General features: G+C 33.7%; 3 protein-coding genes across 10 annotated transcripts; 2 read left to right on the top strand and 1 right to left on the bottom strand.

The window, feature by feature from the left end:
- The first annotated feature begins 622 nt into the window (after nucleotides 1–622).
- LOC143429088 (sialin) lies at nucleotides 623–4,543 on the top strand. Of its 6 annotated transcripts, none has more exons than XM_076904492.1 (9): nucleotides 623–945; nucleotides 2,105–2,265; nucleotides 2,384–2,605; nucleotides 2,729–2,813; nucleotides 2,978–3,144; nucleotides 3,373–3,522; nucleotides 3,599–3,731; nucleotides 3,855–4,108; nucleotides 4,209–4,543. In XM_076904492.1, exons 1-9 carry the CDS (start codon nucleotides 879–881, stop codon nucleotides 4,500–4,502), a joined length of 1,533 nt encoding a protein of 510 aa, XP_076760607.1. In that variant the 5' UTR covers nucleotides 623–878; the 3' UTR covers nucleotides 4,503–4,543. The 6 variants fall into 6 exon arrangements, with proteins under 6 accessions (XP_076760607.1, XP_076760606.1, XP_076760602.1 ...); XM_076904491.1 differs by having other exon boundaries at nucleotides 2,102–2,265; XM_076904487.1 differs by having other exon boundaries at nucleotides 2,060–2,265.
- A 2,983-nt stretch (nucleotides 4,544–7,526) lies between these two features.
- LOC143429261 (uncharacterized) lies at nucleotides 7,527–10,128 on the bottom strand. Its single transcript, XM_076904789.1, has 2 exons — nucleotides 9,907–10,128; nucleotides 7,527–9,509 (listed from the first exon to the last, which is right to left on the bottom strand). The coding sequence occupies exons 1-2, from the start codon at nucleotides 10,084–10,086 to the stop codon at nucleotides 7,527–7,529; spliced, it is 2,163 nt and encodes a 720-aa protein (XP_076760904.1). The 5' UTR covers nucleotides 10,087–10,128.
- A 2,534-nt stretch (nucleotides 10,129–12,662) lies between these two features.
- Usp16-45 (ubiquitin specific protease 16/45) lies at nucleotides 12,663–18,836 on the top strand. Of its 3 annotated transcripts, none has more exons than XM_076903931.1 (14): nucleotides 12,663–12,681; nucleotides 12,969–13,068; nucleotides 13,553–13,686; nucleotides 13,773–13,963; nucleotides 14,114–14,273; nucleotides 14,412–14,579; nucleotides 14,852–15,073; nucleotides 15,229–15,491; nucleotides 16,053–16,258; nucleotides 16,434–17,004; nucleotides 17,305–17,542; nucleotides 17,798–18,064; nucleotides 18,265–18,446; nucleotides 18,573–18,836. In XM_076903931.1, exons 2-14 carry the CDS (start codon nucleotides 12,981–12,983, stop codon nucleotides 18,643–18,645), a joined length of 2,763 nt encoding a protein of 920 aa, XP_076760046.1. In that variant the 5' UTR covers nucleotides 12,663–12,681; nucleotides 12,969–12,980; the 3' UTR covers nucleotides 18,646–18,836. The 3 variants fall into 3 exon arrangements, with proteins under 3 accessions (XP_076760046.1, XP_076760045.1, XP_076760047.1); XM_076903930.1 differs by lacking the exon at nucleotides 12,663–12,681 and adding an exon at nucleotides 12,719–12,854; XM_076903932.1 differs by lacking the exon at nucleotides 12,663–12,681 and adding an exon at nucleotides 12,730–12,748.
- The last annotated feature ends 2,267 nt before the right edge of the window (nucleotides 18,837–21,103 follow it).

The raw sequence follows: 21,103 nt of genomic DNA, 5'->3' as shown, positions 1-21,103 counted from the left end.
TCAAGTAAATTGTTTTTACCTGTAAAATTTTAGATCAAGCACGGTATATTATATACAAACAAATATGGTTTACACAGATAAATGATGTATCATGAGCGAACGTGCTCTAAATTATTTCCTGCTTCACAGTGCAATTCTGCACTTTCGCACTTACGTACCAAAATATTTATATCTAAGTATACTTAGCGTTATACATGTATACGAAAATTGGAAAGATATAAGACTGATAAACCATATCATTACTTTTACACTCGATAATGTGTTTCCATTGCCAGCACAATTAGTAAGTAATTACGAACATTATTTATAAACAAATGAGGCAATTATCGGAAAGTATACGATTTATATACAACTTCTTAATCAGCTTAATTAATTATTATTGACATGTCTCAACGTTGGACGTTTTACAAATGACGAAATGAAAAATGGTACTGCAGCCATCTATACGCTTAATAGCTGTTATCGTGAAAAATAAAATGATCGAAGATTCCAGTGTTATTTGATGTCTTGCAGAATCCTGATAACACAGACGAAATTGGATGTTCGAAGGCGGTGCGTTATCTTACAGAATTGGTGCAGAAAATGCGTAGACGATACCATTTTCTGATGCCGATGTGAAAATATCACGAGGTAAGCCTCAAACGGTGCTTCAAGGCTGATCTGGCATAGGTACTTATTGTATCAAGGCTTGTTAACGGAGATGTTTATTCACTCGTGGTGCGAGATGACCAGTACGATTGGTGCAACTCGTTCTGGATCATCGTGCAAAGGAGGTTTTCGTGAAAAACCAGGGTGCATCGCTGTAAAATGTGTCTATATGTGTGCCAGAGCCGTGTAATGAAAACTTCGCGAACTGTGTATAGGTACTTGTGATAGAAATGGCCGCGCTGGTTCGTCTCAAACGTGGAAGTGTCCAGTTGAGACATGCAGCGCTGGAAATGAAAGGTAAAACAGTATTTATTGTTCGTCTAAACTATCTACCTTGAAAAATTATAGCCTTATTGTAAAACGAAGGTAGTTTATATCTAGTATTATATATACATACAACGTACAATGAGCGCGTCGAAATGAAAGATCTAGAGAAAGATAAAGAGACCCATCGTCAATCTCTTGTTTCAAGAACCGCTATTTGTATTACGTTTTGAGGGAATCAAAGTCAAGGTCGTTCTATGTATTCTCATTAAATCGGGGTAGGAAGGAGATGATAGTCGTAGATTCAAACGGCAGATACGATAAGAGTGGCATGCGTTCGTTGATTTTGCTTATTTCGAGTTTCGCGAAATGGCAGAGTTTGTTAAACGAGGTAGCGTGCAACTTGTGAAACAAGGCGGTGTTCAGATAAAGCATGCCGCAAAAGAAGTTCAAGGTTCGTTCAACTACACATGATACGAGCAGCGTAGTTTTAGCGGGTGCGAAATCGTACAATTGGGAGTACACTGCGCTAAATATGTGATAGATATACGTATATCATAAATATGTAAATAATTAAGTTATCCGCTAATGTCTTGGTTCACTTTGTTTCGTCTATAATAAAAATTGCTAAGCAATAGATGTGTAGTTCATTTCGCTTTCCGGATCGTTAAACTTACAGCGAATATCAATGAAATTTTAACAGAAGTAATTCGAGTGATAATTAGAATTACAAGTAATCGGAAGTTGCAACATTTACTGCGGATTGGAGATGTTAAATTACGACATCTATTGTTTAATCAACTTATCAAAATCAAACACAAAGTTCTACTAGAGTTGACGCCGATAGATATGAGTGTAACGTAACATGTATAACAAAAGTTTATCGCATCATCACTCGACGAGCGTGATGAAGCATTAAAATCAAACTGAGCGAACAATTTTTGTACGTATACTTCCACATCTTCAAAACTAATAGGAATTTTGAATTTTCTTTTTACGATATAGATAAGGGTCTGAAATGTTTAATGACTGATTGAATTGAATAGAAAATAAAATGGTACGAAGAGGGAATTACCGATACAAATCTTCCACGTAGTGGACAGTATGTTCGAATTTATTAATGTCACTGTTTAATAACTTACATTAGCGGCTGTACGAGCTCGACACATAGTTGCTGCACTTGTTGCAGTAGGATTTGCACTTTGCGGCGCAGTGGAAGTAAGTTCTTCGGTAGCGTTGCTTGCCAACCAAAAAGACAATCATGCCATCATCGATACATCGTGGCATTGCGAGTTACTGGTCAACGTCAGTAGTCGTAATCGAACTGAAGATTTCGAAGTTATACTTATGGAGGTAAATGCGAAATAAATGCGAAAAAGCTGGAAACAAATGAGATAAACTAGACGTGTTTGATTTTTTTTTTATTAGAGAGATTGATTCTTTTTTAAATAATTGGTAATAATAATTTCAGCTGCCACCAGAGGAACGCGCGGAATCCATAATGCGAGAAGCGTTTCTATGGGGTCAAGTAGCGGGGCCAATTTTAGGGGGATGTTTAGTGTGGGGAAGATCAGGTCCGTCCATGGTGTTCTCGCGTGCTGTTCTTAGCGCTTGTTTGGCATCTTTATTGGTACCAGCCGCATGGAGAGGTCCGTCGCATGTAGCACTTCGTCTGTTACAGGGATTGTGTACAGTAAGAACTAGATGCGAATATTATTCCTTTTCCTCGTTTGTTATTCGTGTTATCACAAATTCCAGCGGAAAATATTCCATCGCCAATGCCATCACTATCACTGTGCGATATCCCGTGTTTTAGGGTGCAACTATGCCTGCCGCCCATATGCTTGCTATGACTTGGTTTAAGAGCACTCACAGAAGTTGGTACTTTAGTTGTTACGCTGGTAAATATTATTTGGAAATTAAATGAAAAATTAGACTGAGAAATAAGTTTTATAATTGTTAGTCAAAGAATAGAATGTAATCGTGAATGAAACTCAAGTTAAAAATATAAATTCTCATATATAACAGAAACAATATTAATGAATATTAATGAACTGTACAATAGCTGTCAGCGTTGGATACTGCCTTACAGGATGGATAGGTACGGCTGTTGTTCGAAGTTTTGGTCGAGATTCTCTTTGTTATGGTCTCGTTATCATCGCACTATGCTGGTATTTCGCTTTTGGCCGGTTTGTCAAAGATACACCAAAGTCTTACCAACACGATACAAATGTAAGGCGACTTCTTTTTCCCAGAAATATGTATTTGCAATTGTAACACGCGCGCATTTATTTTAAATCGCCCGCTTTTAGTTTCTCATAGTTTAATTTTCTGTAACCCTCGCCGTCATAATTGTGGCACAGTTTGACATACAATCAATCTATCGTTTAATACCAGAAATAACAGAGACAACGAGAAGATAATAATAAAAACTAAAGCATAAAATCAATGACGAAATAGGCAGCTGTGATTCCATGGGGGAAGTTACTACGATCGGTTCCTGTTTGGGCATCTGCTGTAGCAACGATGGGAAATCAATGGGGGGATGCAACACTCGCCCTCGGTATGACAAAGTACCTAAAACTCATCTATGGATTCTCAACAGCTAATGTGAGTCTTCTGTTTTATTCAAAATGATATCCGATTAATGGATAGACTTTCTCCAATTCGTACGTATCTATTTTAGGATTCCGTTTTGACGACGTTACCTCACATTGGTCATTTCATGGCTGCGTTGACGTGTGGCCTACTCGTAGATCATGTTCGTGAATCAAAAATAGTTTCAACGACCACAGCCAGAAAGCTAGTTGTTTATACTGGTACGCATTTCGATTACAATTACTCAAACCCAAGAAAATAAAAGCATAGAAGACTTATATATCATAGTAAAATATAGTAGAGACACTGCGGGTATTGTAATTTTATTTTCAATTACTTTGTAGCTCATTTCATTCCTGCTGCGCTTCTGTTTGTTGCTGGTTACGCCGGTTGTCAAGCTCTAGGGGCAGCCTGGTTAGGCATCGCGGCTCTCCTTGTCTCCGGAACTGCGCCCGCGGGTGCACTAGCAGCCATAGCGGATCTTGCGCCTGTGGAATCTCCAGCCTGCGCGGCGGCTGCGTGTGCATTATGCTCTACTTTAGGCGCAGCGGGTCTGCTAGCCGCTAACTATTTTGTTACTCAGGCTCTTCACGGTTCTGTATGTCACATTTTGTATTCTTTTCCCCCGATTATAACTTGCTACGTGCGCTGACATACATTGCAATGATAATTTGTCTCGTACTAAATCTCTGATTCAGATTGCCGGCTCGTGGCGATTAGTTTTCGGTGTCGCTTCCGTCGTTTTGTTAACGACTGCTGCGGTTTTCTTAGCACTCGGAAAAGGTGTTCCACAGCCGTGGATTCCCTCCGTAGCTCGGCCGCGAAGTCATGATGCAATTTACGAACAAGACTCTATCGAACTCGATTACGAGGATGTGGGCGTACAAACGGAACCTTTCAGCCCTTACCCGGTGGAGGAGGATGTGGAGAGCGCGAGAAACGTGCCTCGTTCTGCTTCGATTCACTCGAAAATTTCGCAGTCATCCAGCTGAATAAACACTCATCGCGAGAAACATTTTTCTAAGTGTCTTGCATTAGAACACATTAATTACACTTATTCTAACGAAAGGATTAGTGTCAATTTTGATAATTATAACTGTATATAGATATTATATATTTACCGAGTTACTTGGAGTTATTGCTACATACTGTTATATTAATATTTGTAATCTTACATGTTATAGAAAATTGCATGTAGATAGAAAAGTAGTTTGCTGTTAAATGCAAAAAGAAATTATATACTTCTCGTTTAAATCGTTATTTCCCTTTATAAATGAAGAACAAACTTTTTGAGAACATTCTTTATTATTTATTAATTCGTTTAGTTTATTTCGCGTACAAATTCCACAAGTGATAGAAATAAATTACAGTTTTGGCATTCTCATTACATTATCGACTATGTAATTAATTTAGAATTCACGCCATTACATTAATTGTAACTATCATAATTGAAAACATATTTTGTTCAATTCAAATATATATGTCTATCAAATTTAGATCAAGTTGTCTAACTTTTTAATACAACTTGCAGCAGTGTACAACAGCAAGATACTTAATAACAACTAAATGTAACAATCTTCTTCTGTGCGTGAACATACTTTAAACATATCTTTAAATAGGAAATAAATAAAAACGCTTTCGCATTTCGTGGAAATAATTCCTTCTACACGTATAGTGTGCATTCGTCGGTAGAATAAGTCTCAGAATACATTTCGTGCAGCTCTATCTCTCTCTTCCTCTCTTTGAATATTTTACTACACCATTGTTAGCTCAGCTCGAGAACATGCCAAGATCCTATCCGATTCCTGCGAAATCTACTTTCTTTCCCTTTCTTCCTCACTTTTCCGCGGATCGTGCATACATCTCTCTAGTGAATGTAATATGTATATACAGGTATGAACATCAAGACGATTAATTGTCCTACTGTTTTGCAACAGTTTTCTACCAACGATGGGAAGAAAAGTAAGTGAAATGAACGGTTGGTCTATAATTAGGTAGTTCGAAGGCTTCAGCTACACCGCCGTTATAATACGTGCTAAAATGTACGCGTGGCATTCGTGCACGTTCACAGGATACCGGAAGTTACAAATTCCAGAGCAAAAAATCGCCGTCCAGTTGGGAAACACTTCTGTCTTTTAACGACAACTGTTCACGTATGCATTCACTGTCCAGAGAAAAATTCATAGGTCACCTACGGTTCTAAGAGGAAATTGTCTCGTATATTACTGCAATACTATTTCATTCTGTTCTATATAAATATCCTATTATTCTATGAATCGTAAAAATATCAATTTTATATTATCTTATCGAACGCTTATATAGTTGGGATGGATAGCACGAAATTTTATCGAATTCGTACACCAAAATATCTCTTCAACGAGGAAAGAACTCGTCGAATTCATTCTTATGAAATAACATTGCATCGTTAACGCAATAGCAAGAAAAGTAGTGTACTCGGTAACCGTATAAAACTAAAATTGAAACCTTGGAACCTTATCCTGAACAAGGGTCAAGTTTGCACGAGGAAAAAACGCTACCTAAAGGTTTAGCAAGGTACTACGCGACTTCTAAATACTTGAACAGTGTATGCGAAGTCCCATGATTTACGTTTGGGTTCTATAGCCATCGTGGAAGCCATGTGTAGTCAACAAGTATGAGTTCTCGTATGTCGCGGTTGAAATGTCGCAACCCACGATGCTAATTACCAAACGGTAAACACATTATTATTCTTTCCTGACACGGCGGCTCTCAGACACTTGTGAAATGAATTCTCACGCCTTACAGTCTACGATCTGTGTCTCATTCTGCCTAGATACCTGTACGATACTTGTACGATAACGTAGGTACATGATACTAGACTAATTTTTTTATGACATTATATTTACAATGAAAGAAAGGCTAAAGGAAGATATCGTCAAGTGACTTGACTACGATTTATATGTAGTACATGTTATAAATATCCTTGCAATGAATTTCTGTCGAATACTAACAATATAATGTAGATACAGTGACACTGTATTATATTATATTCGTAGGTATTATTGGTAGTGCAATTTACTCGTTAATAGAAAAAAAAGGCTACTGAAATCTTCCTTTGTTTTACTGTACGTATATATATTTTAAACGAATGTAAATTATAGGCAGTTTATTTATTTAAATAATGTTGTTGATCGGATTTTACTGATACGTTGCTTTATATTTAATATATTTCACCGTGCCACAAAATTGAAATGATTCGTATCGTTATTGCAATTTTGAGGCTAGCAGATACGGAACAAAAGGTACAATATGATTGTATTACGTGTATGTGATGCTCGACTAATACTATAACGCTATATTGTAATCGAACGCGATGATACGTAACGCAGGATGAAATATAATGCAACTATATGTAGTAAGTGTAATGCAACTTATGTATATGCAAGATCGACGTAATCATAGCATATATAGGTTCCTTTAATTGCGTTCGCATCCGAAGTAATCTAAAGACAGCGACTATCTGATTCGAGAGTGAAAACGGCCGTTGCAAGACACTTGAAAGTTGTTGCGGTGAAAATCGATGGACAAACTCACGCGAGACATTTCCCTTTCTGAGAAACGGATTCGTTTCGCTGACAGTTCCAGTCTCTTCCGTGAAAACTGCATTAGAGCATATTGGCTTTGCTTCTCTCCTTTATTCGCACGCTGTTCTGTACAAAGTGCTTCGCATTAAAGGATAAACTAAACATTTCAAAGGACAGTTGAATTAAAAAGGAAAGCAAGCATTTTTTAATTCAAGAAAATTTTGCACGACAGCAGCTATAATAATAATTAACTTCTGGGCGAAATCGTATGGTTTCCTTCCTGTGAGAAATTTAACTTCTTCATTCTCTAAATGTATAATCGTACACGCGATGTAGACAAAGAAAGTGAATATATTATTTACGAAAAGGAATTAACTAAGATTAATTCGTTGATATTAATCTAAACATTCTTTGATTCCAAGATTGAAATCACTTCGAAAAGACATATGAACGTCATTCAAGTTTCTTCTTCGTCGCATCCTTTTCTTCTTCCTCTTCTTCATCTTCTTCGGTGATTACCTGCACGTTTCTAACTGGCCCAGTTTTCCGATAGCTTGATGTTGTCGTTGTTGTCGTAGTCATAACCGGAGTAGAAACTATACGAGGTTGTCCGGCATTAATCGCCAATTGCAACATCCTCAGCAACAAAGCTTCTCTGATAGGAGCTGGCAATACTTCGTCTCCATCGTCGGCGATCTCTTGCGTATAGAACTTCTGTCTGTAGACTCTCTTTGAGTATCTCCCGTCACTGTAATCATCGTACTCTTGAGGTTGATAGACAGGATTCAAGGCTTTGGTATAAACAGGGCGTCTTATAGGAACACGATCTCCGTACTGAAGAGGTACCTGTTGATCGTAGCTGACTGCATCTGGACGAGGTGCGGTAGTCTGATAACCTGGCTGATAAGAGGGATACGGTTGCTGATCATATAGAGCATCGTCTAGATAACTTTTCGGATAAGAGAGAGCCTGGATACCGTACTGGCTGACGAGCAATTTTTTTAATAACAATTGGAAGTCACGCCTACTCAACGGTGGACTGATTGGATTCGCTGGTTCTGGAGGCAAGGCAATGGTGTTGCCCCTGTAGGTATATTCTGGCGTTGTTGGGTACTCTCTATCATCCATTGGATGATGAATAGCTGCCGCGACAGGCTTTTGAATGGGTCTAGGTCTTGTCTCTGGTTCCTGAAAAATCACAGGTCGTGGGAAAAGTCTTGGGCGCATGTAACCTGGTGCTGTCATGACTCTTGGGTCTTCATCCTGCTCTGGTAGGGGGTTTTCAGTGAGATAATGAATATTCGCATCTGTGGTTGTCGAGTAAAGTGGTTGTTGATTGGGTAAAGGACGTAGTAGAATTCTGTCGATTGGAATTGGTCTATATGCGGACCCTTCTTCGAGACTAGCCTGTCGAGAGGGGACCAAAATTCTCCCCTCTGGCAATTCTCGTAGAAACAAATCAGGCTGCTGTCTGACGAAGATCGGTTCCGTCGTGCTTTGTCGTATATACTCCCGATTTTCAGGCACCCGTGTCTGACCACGAATTAAAACCGGTTGAGGTTCAGTCCGTTCCTCTTGAGGCGCCTTTGTTTCCGTTTCATATACTCTTGAATTGTCGTACTTGACGTTTTCGTATCTTCCCGAGGCAAGGTTCTCTCGATTTACGTAAACTTTAGGTCTTGGAACTCGACTGGCCGGTCCACGTTGAAGAAACCTTGGAGGAGTGGACATAGTGAACAGAGGTCGAGACGTAGATAAAGAACCGCCATAAACGTCGGAATGATCATCACTGCTACTTTGTAGGAGCGGAGTAGCTTTCGTAGTCTCTTCGTGCAATTGTCTCCTCAAATCGTTCCCAGTGGCCACCTTGCTATTATCTTCTTTCCCTTCGAAATCCTCAGAAATCGGCCCGAGTGTCTGATCGATCGGTCGTTTAGTAAAAATGACTCTTCTATACGTGGAAGTCTTGTCATCAGTGGTTGGCCGATTTATTTGGGAATCTTCATCTTCTCCGCTTTCTTCTTCTATTATCAACGGTCTTTGTTGACCATTGATAATGAAACGCGACCTATTTTTACCAATTTCTTTCAAATAATGTCCGATTATCGCCTTTGGTTGTTCCGTGGTAGTTGTTGTAGTTGTGGTCGTTGAAGTTGTCGTGGTCTTTCTGTTTCGTGGTATCGATTGGACCACCGATGATTTCGTGGACGCTTCGGTGGAAGAAGGATAAATGGTGGTTGGCTTTTTGGTAGCGATGGTACGATTCACGCGCGGAACGCTCTGCACGACGGACACGTGTTCCTGTAATGGCGACACGGTGGTTGCTTTAAATCCTGTCCCGTTAGAGGAAGAGTACGACACTCTTTTTATCTCGCCGTCTGCGTCAACGAAACCGAATGTACCCTTGATGTTGCCTAGAACGTCACGACTCTCGACCTGACAATAATTTCTTGCGTTCAGGAAACTATCGTGAGCTGAATTGATTTGAAACTGTTCCACGAATAAATTACACAGCCATATTAATTTTAATCATTCTCGGCTGAGTATTCTTTCTTCAATTACTTTATATTATATTATGTTTATTGTATTATTTATTAAGAAATTGTGTAAAATTGAATAAAACGCGAACAGATAGAATTTTTTATCCGGTATTTATTACGTATTGGGCATTTTTTGGTATGCTCTACTAGACACACCTAAAATCCTCTCTAAAGTTGTAACGCGTGTTAAAATCAATAGAAAGTCGTATATATAATAGAAATTGTATAAAGAAACGCAAAATGCGCCTCCTACGTATATTTCAAATTAAAATAGATAGCTGTATAGTTCTTACCTTGAAAGATCCATCGCCTGCTTCGTAACCATACGTATAAGAACCGTCCTCGTTCACTTTTCTGATCTGTTTCAAGATCGCTACCTGCTGATCGTGATGCGTCTCGGATGTTTGTTGATCTGTGACGTTAGAGCAACCCGCGGTAGCCAGACAGAAAATTGTCATTAGCCATGGCGACATCTTAACGGCAGGAGGTGATAATTTCTGTATATAAATAGTAAAATACAATTAATCATTTTTAAATTTATCTCTTTCGCTCATTTTATTTCAAATTGAAATTTTATGTTTAAATTCAAACAAATTCGGAGACAGACAACGGAATATGTTGAAATCAACGAAATATTTTTCTATTGTTGTATATAATATTTATTAGCTGTTGATCAATTGCGAAATAACATCCATTATGTGTATCATGTATCATTTTAGATGGGACAGTTTTTGAAGTGACTGCATGCATGCAACGGAAACAAAAGATACGCGAATTAAACAAATAGAGACACTTCGGAGAGACACTTTTCACTGAACGTAGACGTCTCGAATGAAATTAATTTACACCGATGCCAGCACTTGCGAAAACTGTAAAAACTCTGCACCACAGACGATACGATGCACTGTAATATTCACGATAACCGAGGATGCACAGAGTAAATATATCCCACGAATGTCGGATATCGTATTATAAATTTTGTTGCTTTATAATTAAGATATTATATATGTAATTATCGGCTACTGATTAGTATTCGAAACGATGAGCACGTTGTTACACTGATCGGTGAATCGTAAATGCTTTGAGGAGCAAGTATACCTTGTAACTGGAAACCATGTTACCGCAGATGCGGTGAACGTTCTTAATACACCTCGTGGGGTGCTACCTGCCGTTATATATAGAGCGAAACGGTGGACAATCGCCACCTTTTCCATTTCCACCATGTGTGCTCTCTAACTGCACATTCAACCTTGATTACCTCTAAAATTAACAACGGGAAGGTGTGATATTGAACAGTCCATGCTAATCGAGCATTTCTACCTCTCGATCTGGAAAAGTTCATGAAAATAATCAGTTTGTAAGGAATTTTTAAATATGCTTTTAACGATCAGAAATACCTGATATCACTATTGAACTGTAGCAGCCCCTGTTTTCACTTAATATCATCGATATATGATATCGATATACACTTGATAACATTTGATATAATAAGTCTTTTTTTTCCTTAATTCTTTCTTTATACTTGTATAGTATATAATTCTTAAGCTTAATGTCAGTAGCCGTCCCAAAGTTTATGAAATAGATACAAAAATCTTTGTACGGAATTGTGCAGCATCCCCATTAATTTTAGTCAAGAGCCACCATTGCCTGATATACACATTTAACAAGACTTACATTATAATAGTATCTATGGTACTATGTATGTATGTATACTACAATACAAAGGTACACGCATACGTACGTACTACGTTTAGGATACTATCTATTTTCCTTATTATACATATTTACACGTATATATTTACGATTTTCGATTACTTTATCGGAAAGGTTGAAACTCTCGTCTGAGTATAGACGCAAACAAAAAAAAGGAAAAAGGGAATGAAACAGATAGGTACAAGCGTCGACTACGATGAAAGTGCACGCAGGGCATCGACAAGAAAGAACGGAAGTCTCCTCGCAGGTGTCAACGCAAAGACGAGAAGAGGAAGTAGCGACGACAGAATAGAACACGAAAGACTTTGAAATCGCGGAGACATAAGTGAAAGTCACGTGGGAGTTCTCAGTGAGGCAAAAACAGTAATAGATTGCAAAATCTGTAACAATAGTTCCCATAATGTGCAACATTGGTATTGTAGTATTCGAGTGCTATTCTAGACACTCCCACAGGACAATTATTACATCATGCAATTTCCTTCAAGTTTCGTACAAAGTCCCCCTGTATTTTTTGATACCACATTAATGATACGCTACCTCGTGGATCTATCAGCTGTATATCTCCTTCTTGGCCTTTAGTCATTCGATCCGCCGCGGATTATTGTTGTACGTTTTCCTTTTAATGCCAAGAAATCACTAGGTACTCTGTGATAAATGCATTACTTTCAATCAAGTATTCGTGTTTCTGATAATAAGTACAAATCTTTTTATTACATTTCTTTTCACCTTCGAGATACGTATGTTTTCTTGCCACGGAAAACATTTTATCTGCTAATAAGTTTTTATTTACCTTTAATTATCAACAATGCATATTTTTTAATATATCCTCGAATGTAATGTGGAGCTTTCTCATTTTAATATTCCTCTTTCTCTCTCTCTCTCTCTCTCTCTCTCTCCCTCTCTCTCTCTCTACAAAGAGTAAGATATTATAGCGCAAGTTTTAAAAGCATACAAAATATTTTGAATGTGTTACGATAAAAATGATCGATTATAGGAAATTTCATTTTGCTCGTTACTGCCTATTTATATCATAACGGTGGACGAGAACACGTAATGCTTAATGCTTATGCAGTGTTTATCATTATTAAATTTAATTGATTAGAATAATTGCATACTTACATAAAGTAGACAAATTTCAAACGTTCCATAATAATGGAGAAATCTTATCTGGAAGAACACTCTTAGTTATCTATACTGTATATCTAACTTCTTAGAAAGAAAATGCCTGGAAATCTTTTAGGCTAGTATTTACTAAATTCGTTAGGTTGTCGACCCTACTTCTTCATGTTCGACAGTTTGCAAATGTATTAGAATGTGTTACCGACACTGAGAACGATGGTGTGTACGTGAATTGTGTAAGAAGAAATAATTGTGATAGCAATATTTTTATGTAAAATAGTTCGCATCTATAGTTTGTTTCCAGTATGTAATATAATTAAATGTTGTAATGTTGCCTAGAAATAATTTAACGAATTGAAAGAGAAATATAAATAGCAACGTTTATCAATCAAAAGTCATTGTGGTTAATGTAAGCAGTTCCTAGGATATTTCGTGTATCCAAATTTCCACATGCTTTTTTTGTTTACTAAACTACTAAACTGTAAAAATCGAGATCCATAACAATAGATACGGTCCAATTTAGAAATAAATCAAGATGACGAAAAAGCGTAATCGTCAGCCAGATGCGAATGGAGAATTAAGCGAAGGTTCTACTGATTCTTCTAGCGAATGCAATAGTGCAGGTTAGAATTCTCATAATCCTATATATTCTATGTATCCTATAATCCTATATACGTAGAAAAAAAACATATATATATATATATGTATACGTACATGTTTTTCTATTAAAAGGACACTTTTTAAAACAATTAATCTAGAATAGGTACAATTGGTACAATTCTAGGTACAATTGGAATGTAATTCAGAAAGCAAATTAGTAACTAACATTATATGTATATTATATAGTAATTTGGTAACAGATACTATGTTTCATTTCATCAAAGTTTGAATCCTGTATAAAAAAATTATTAATATCAATAAAGTAATTAAAAGAAATAGAAATTGAAAATTAAGCAGTATATATAACACAAAAGAATTCATGAATTGTTTCGAATTGTATATTATTATTTCTTACTTAATGTTGCAATTAAATAAACATTCAATTATATTACAAGCGATCTAAAAATAATAGAAAATTATATATGTGTAACGTTAATATGTTTACAGGTAGCAAATGTCCACATATTACAAAAGCATTGAGCTTTAATAAAGTTAAGAAATGTATCAATAAAATAGGAATTAGTTCAAAATGTCCATTATGTAAACAGTGCGAAAATAATTCAGCGAATGTTAATGAGACGGTATGTTTACAAAACGTTAGATTTATTTTAAATTTGTTTGGTAAATAATGTATATATCTCTTGAATGAAAACATTAAAAATTTCAGGCATCTATAGTAAATTCAACAATATCGATCTGTTTACAATGTGGACATCAAGGCTGCGGGAAAGAGGAAGGTGGACATGCTTTAGAACATTACAAAAAACCACACAGTGACTGTCATGTCATGGTTGTAGAAACTCGTTATTGGACAGTTTGGTGTTTCCAATGCGAAGCAAAAGTTAACGCTGATTCTCGGTATGTATAGAAATAAATTATCAATTACAGATAAGCTTGCAAAAGGCATAGGAAACACAATTTAATTCTTTCTATGAAATACAAGATTACTTTACACTTTCTTTACTTTTCAATTTTTTTTACATATAAAACTCATTTCCAATTGTTTAGAAAACAGCTCCAAGAAATAGTAGAATTTATGAAAAGATCTGCAGCAAATAGGAATTCGCAACAGACTAAAATGACAATAGTTCAAAATCCAAAGGAAACCATAATAGATATAGATAAAAAAGGAAAAGAGAAAGAATTACATAATCTACCAAAAGTAGGGGTATGTATATTAAATGTATTAAACGATTACTTTTTTGAATTTGTATGAATTAGAAACATGTTCATCAATAAATATAACAAAATCTAAAGTATAACAATATATATAACATTTAAAGAAATATGCATACTTATATTTCAGGGTTTAATGAATTTGGGAAACACTTGTTTTTTTAATGCAGTTCTACAATGTTTAGCACAAACATCTTTCTTAGTAAAAGTTCTCCAAGATCTACGTCTTCCTGGGCAAAAATTTGTTTTACCAGGCGGCAAACATAAACTAAGCAATACCTCTGAAGAAGTTGATTTAGTGAGTTTATTTTAAAAAACCATGTATAACAGTTTGATTAGTATTACTGATTTTTACAAAAAATTTAATGTCTTTAGATAATTATAATTTATGTAACATGTTAATATATTTGTATAATTCATTTACTTACGTTATAATTATTTATGAAATATTATTGCTATAAATATGTAGTGCTATACATGGAGTATAGCTTTACCTAATAGTCACTAATGTAATTCAATGTTACACCTTACAAAATCTACATTTACTTACATTACTTTTTATTTTTTTAGCCACCTATAGAGGGTACCTTAGAAGGTTGGGGTAGTTTCACTTCTATTCTGTGCAAGACACTGGTAGACATGCAAAATTCTGATGGACGTTTACCCTATAGCCCATCTGAGTTATTAAATTCTTTTAAAAACAAAACAATGCAATGTATGGATGGAGGACAACATGATTCACACGAGCTTCTTAGACATCTACTAGAAATAGTACGAAATGAAGATCTTAGAGTGAGTATTCTGAGATCAATTAATTTCTAATAACATTTGCAGTATATAGTTCATTATCAGTTTGCTAGTTAGTACCAGAAAAATTAATATTTATCATTTTACTCTAGAAGTAATAAAAATTTGTTTTACTGAAAGTGGAAATGTAATTTTTTTAGAGGTATCAGAGTATAATTCTGAAAGAATTGGGTTTAAATGAAAAAACTAATCCGGAAGGTGTTGAAGAGAATCTTAAATCTCGTGTAAAGTTTTATGGGAATCAGGCTAGTACAAGATTACTTGGAGCAGAACTTGTTTTTCGTGGGGTTTTAGTTTCTACGGTACAGTGTCTTGAGTGTCATCATTCTTCGCAAAGTACCGAACCGTTTCTAGATCTCAGTCTACCAGTTATGGCAGATAAACCACAGCCACCAGTTTTAAAGTAAGAGCCATTCTCTGAAATATGTAATATTGTTTAAATAATCAGTAATCACCATAGTAACAAAGAAGGAAATTTATAAAAATATTAAGTAGAAATGTATGTGCATCTTATTTTACTACGATAAATAACGTGAAAGTTAACAAAACCATTACTTTTTGGTAACTTATTAACTATACAATCATAATTATAAGATATTCATTTAAATGGATTTGCATATTGAGTACAAGAATTAATTGGGTATATTATTCTTTCATAACCCCAGTACTTAAATAAAAAATTGTATAAAGTTTTAAAAAAGTTTCATGTCATTTAAGAATATTTTCGTTTAATTGGAAGAAATGTGTAAATATACTTTGTGTCCACGGTATAAAAATATTATTTCTTTTTATTTTTAATGTAACTATGTATTATTATTATTTTACATTAAAAATAATAAGAGAGACTCATATTGTAGCATATGATTTTTGCATGATTTGATTTCTGAAATAATAATAATAATAATAATAATAATAATAATAATAATAATAATAATAATAATAATAATGCTTGTATTTATTTAAGAAGGAAGAACAATGGTACTGAAGATACATTTGATATAATGGGAAATAGTATTTCGCATACAGCTTCAAAATGTCAATTAAAAAAGGAAAAAAAAGCTGCCCGAAAAAATCGAAAAAATAAGAAACAAGAAATTCGTAACTGTGGCGATAATTTCAGATCGAATAAAAACAGCATTGTTGAAGAAAGTAATGGTGTGCTTGAATCAGGTAAAATACTCCAAGTTTGCAAAATATTATTTTGAATTACATTTTGAAAACTATAGTATTTATTTTACTTAAACGTTGAATTCCTTTGAATGCTAATGAAATTTGGATTCCCAATATTATAACACTTTATATTAGTTTTAAATACATGTCGATTAAAGGAAACATTGCTTTGTAGCAGAAAGTGATGCGGATGTGGAAGATGCAGATGTAGAAGACGCAGAGGTAGAAGGTCTTCTTCCAGAGATTGGTGAATCAGGTTATAGTTCGGAAAAACAGTCTACTTTGGTCAGTCCTGCTTCTCCTTCGACTGATTCAGTGAAAAAATGTGATGCTATGAATGAAGTACCATTAGAGAATTGCTTACAACTTAATACAACAGAGAATGTTTCTTTAGTACAACTTCTGAATCGTTTTGATACAAACACATTATCCAGGTATATAACAAATTTGTCACAAACGGAAACTCTGACTAGATTAGATAGTTCAGAAAGTTTGGATAATGAAAGTGGGATCCAAGCTGGATTTTCTGCAACTACTTCTTTAGCAATAACATCAGATTTAACGAGCCCAGAAGTTCCGACTTCTAGTCTAAGCTCGATTGCATTAAAAGAAAACCCAATTAGTAATTCTATAACTACTTTAACAAATAGTAAAGCTACAGAGACTACCAAGTTATCAACATCTAACCTCGACGTTACGGAGTCAGTTAACAATGTTGAACAAGAAAAAGCTACATGTAATCAATGGTATGATTAAAATTTACTCTTTTAAATTAGAAAAGACGAACAATTACAAACAAACATATTTTTGGCGTTTATAGCTATTAGCTTAGACATTAAATAAAATTTTGTTAATAAATATATAAAAGGTATAGCATATTTTACCTTTTTCATTTACTTGAATCGTCTACAAAACTATAGCATATTAGAAAACACTATTTCAGAAAAATATTTTCAATTTGTGACTATAAAGTGTTAGTATGTTAATATATAATAAGTTTGAATAACTTAAGGGATTTAATCTTATTCAATTTATTTTAACAATAGGAAAACACGAAGAAGAATGGAAGAATGTTCAAGTAACATCACTAATGGAATCAATAATATCATTTTTGGAATTTCAAAGTTAGGAATTAGCGGCAATCTTCAGCAATCACCTACCAGATATCCAACTAAAGAAGGAGAATGTTCAATACAATCGTGTTTGAACCAATTTACAGCTTTAGAATTGATGAGCGGTAGTAATAAAGTTAGTTGCGAAGCTTGTACTGCTAGAGAAAAGAAGGTATATACTGCATACATTACGTATAAAACATTTGTTTAGGTGAATTTAATAATAATAATAATTTTATTCTTGATTTTCATCCTATATTAGTCTATTATGTCTTAAATTTTGTACCAATTATTATTGGATATTGTGTAAAACTTATCAATTTAGGCTTTAATATTAAATATTAAATATGGAAATATTAGTAACATTATATGAAAAATATACTTTTAAATTTAATGATAAGGTAAAATGATTTTCTCATGATATTAGGTGAGAGAGAATTGCAAGATGGTATGTACTCCAAGTACGAAGCAGTACTTAATTTCTCGAGTACCAGCGGTTTTAATCTTTCATCTGAAACGATTTCAAGCACAACGAGTTGATTTTCGAAAAGTAACAAGGCATGTTTCATTCCCAATACTGCTTGATCTAGCACCTATTTGTAAAAATCACAAAAAGGCTAGAATTTATGCATTATATGGTGTTGTTGAACATAGTGGAACTATTCATGGTGGTCATTATGTTGCTTATGTAAAGGTAACTATTGAAATATTAAACATTTGTTTCAAGTAAATGAATATAATATATTGTTAATGCATATTGCAATATTACATATACGATAATGGTGTAATATTATTATAAATAGTTTCTTCACCATCAATCATATCACTTTTTACAAAGAGGAATGTCAAGCATATCTAGTGTATTTAATATGCGAAATAATACATTTTTTTCAGTCACGATTACCATTAACATCGGACGATCCCCGATGGGCATTTTTGCCTTCGAAGGATGTTAGGAATGTCCATGAAAATTCGTCTTCATCGAGTTCTGAGTCTGAGACAGAAGAAGCAACTGCAACTGTGTCATCTACAGTGGAACCACCACCTGGTAAATGGTATTACGTTTCAGATTGTAGGTACGTATCCAGATATTTATTCTTATTTCGTTATTATTATTATATAATCGTTACAATTAATTTGAATTCAAATTTATATGTACAGATATATTTAAATTATATCCACGATCTAATTGCATATTTTAGAGTGTCGGAAGTCGACGAAACAACTGTATTACAAAGTCAAGCCTACCTTCTCTTTTATGAGAGAATTCTCTGAGTATAATCGCAAGTCGCTGATTAAGAACATAGGGAATTTTAATTTTGCAAGGAAGGAATATAGTAAAGCAGCTAAAAGTAATAGAAAAAATTTTGAAATACTGTAAGACTACAATTATTTAAATTAATTAAGATCAATTTCAAAATTGATGTCCCGAGTTAACGATTTTAATATAAAATGTTACAATAGGACTATTCTTGTTTTTCAATTTCTTTTGGTTTCACCCCTTGGAATGATGATTTCATTGCATGAAAAATTAATCACTGAAAATGTTTATATCGTTTGGGCAACAGGAAAGCATGCCGCCTTAAGGTATTAGCCATGGAACTTTTAAAGAATTTCTAAAATAATAGGTATGCCTCATCGAAATTTTCTTTTATTCAAACAATATTCGAAAATACTTATAATTTCAGGGTAAGTCATGTAAGCCTGAAATCGGAAATACCTTTGAAGCTAATAATTATACTGAAAAATCTTTCACACAAACTTTTTCTTTACGGAATTATGTTTTTTAATGCATCGATAAATCCAAAGAGAGAAAGAGAGGGAGAGAAGGGTCATTATTTCTTATATAAAAAAAAATATATCAAATAATTATGTCAAAAAGACTAATAATTTCAATTACATTTTAATTTCAATATTTTTAGATGAAAAATATATTAGTAGACCTACATAAGGGTATATTAATATACTTTCACTTATACTCTATAATCTGCCCTGTTTTATAAACTATAAGTAATGTAGAACAGATTGATTTCTTATAGTATTTTTTAACTATATTAAATTATATAAAAAAAAACAACAATAACAATGCAAATTTGCAACATTTAATGTACTTTTCACAGTCACACAAACAAATATATATTTTATATCCAATGCCGTGGAACATTCTTATTAATAAATTGTAGTTCGTTTGATAAGTTATTACGAATCATTTATTCGATTATGCAAAATATAAATTATACAACATAAAAATCAAAAATTATATACAAGTTTTATATTATATAATAGCCTACTTAAATTATAACGAAAAATCTTTTTTTTTGTTGCTACCTGAGCAAAGAAAATTATATATTTTTTTTTATAATATTGTATTTATCATGACATGTATCCCTTAGATAGTTCACCTGGTTTTATGCAAAATGAAAAAGAGACGTCAGTTTTTCTTAATATCTAACATTAAGAACTAAAAATAAAAATATATGTTCCATATATGAAATAAAAAGGGAAAAATATAATTATAATAAGAAATTAATACTTTTATCTGAAATAAATATGCTTTGTTTTTTCTCTAAAGTAAAGACAGTTATATAATACATAAAGCAATTTATTTTATAAATCTATTAAAGAATTATGTTTCTTTTTTGTGGAGGAGAGGGCTTGTATGGAGAGATTAATATTGTAAATAAAATTTCTTCACTATTACACGATAGATACCGAGCTACGAAATGTTTTAAATTAATTATTTAATTTTCAAATTGTGGATTATATCTTTTTAGAAAAAAAGAAATTAGAATTTATCTTTTAAATTTTTTAAAAAGCTAATATTATAGTTTCGGTTTAATTTGTGAGAAATCAAATAAAAGTTTAAACATTTGGTAATTAAAAAAGTAGCAGAAATGGATATTCAGAAAGTAAAAATATAAAATTACAGTTGTAAATTGCAGACGTTGCCAAGTGTATCAACTTGACAATGAGAAAATGAATAGTAATCTAAACTGCTGTTTGGTTTTTTGGTTATAACTTATTACTTTAAATCTGCATTGCTGAAACGTGCTATGGAAATATCTCTAAAATACTTCAATACTGCGTGTATGACCTATATTATAAAATGTAAAAGTTTCAGTATTCTAGTTAAATGTTTCTAATGATTAGTATGATTTAAAACTATAAATCTCAATGAAATTTGAAAATTTCTTTCTTCTATCGCGTCCTACTAGATATCAAATATCTATAGCGTATCCTATAAGACAAATCACATCAATGATAAATGTAAAGCATCAGCTCGCCAGCAGATTCTAAATTCGGACTTGCGTTGATAATGTACTTTTCATTCATTCGCTGTAATTCGATTCATTAAATATACTGCCGTTTTGTTGTTCTGACAGTAGTAGTACTTATTTTTATTAATTATGTTGAAGTCTATTCGGACGAAAAAATTAGAAGCAAAAAACGCTTCGTTTAGAGAATAAAGCAATGTCCCATCATTTGGCAACAGTAACAATATCAAAGTTAAATGCTCGTCAATCGTTCATTGTTTATATTCTAACATTGAAAATATGTATAATTAATTTCAGTATTTCAAACCCTATCACCATGTAAAAGTCCATTAAGATATGAATGAAATATTTCATACTTCCATATTTCCAAAGAGACTATTATAATATTGATTATGTACAATATTTGTAGCATAAAAACTTTTACACCAAGTACTAGCTTATTTTCTTCATTGTTTGTT

This window comes from Xylocopa sonorina, chromosome 11 (assembly GCF_050948175.1).
Source record: "Xylocopa sonorina isolate GNS202 chromosome 11, iyXylSono1_principal, whole genome shotgun sequence".
Taxonomy (NCBI): Eukaryota; Metazoa; Arthropoda; class Insecta; order Hymenoptera; family Apidae; genus Xylocopa; species Xylocopa sonorina.
The sequence above is the reverse complement of the archived record's forward strand: the minus strand, read 5'-3'. Positions and strand labels throughout refer to the sequence as shown.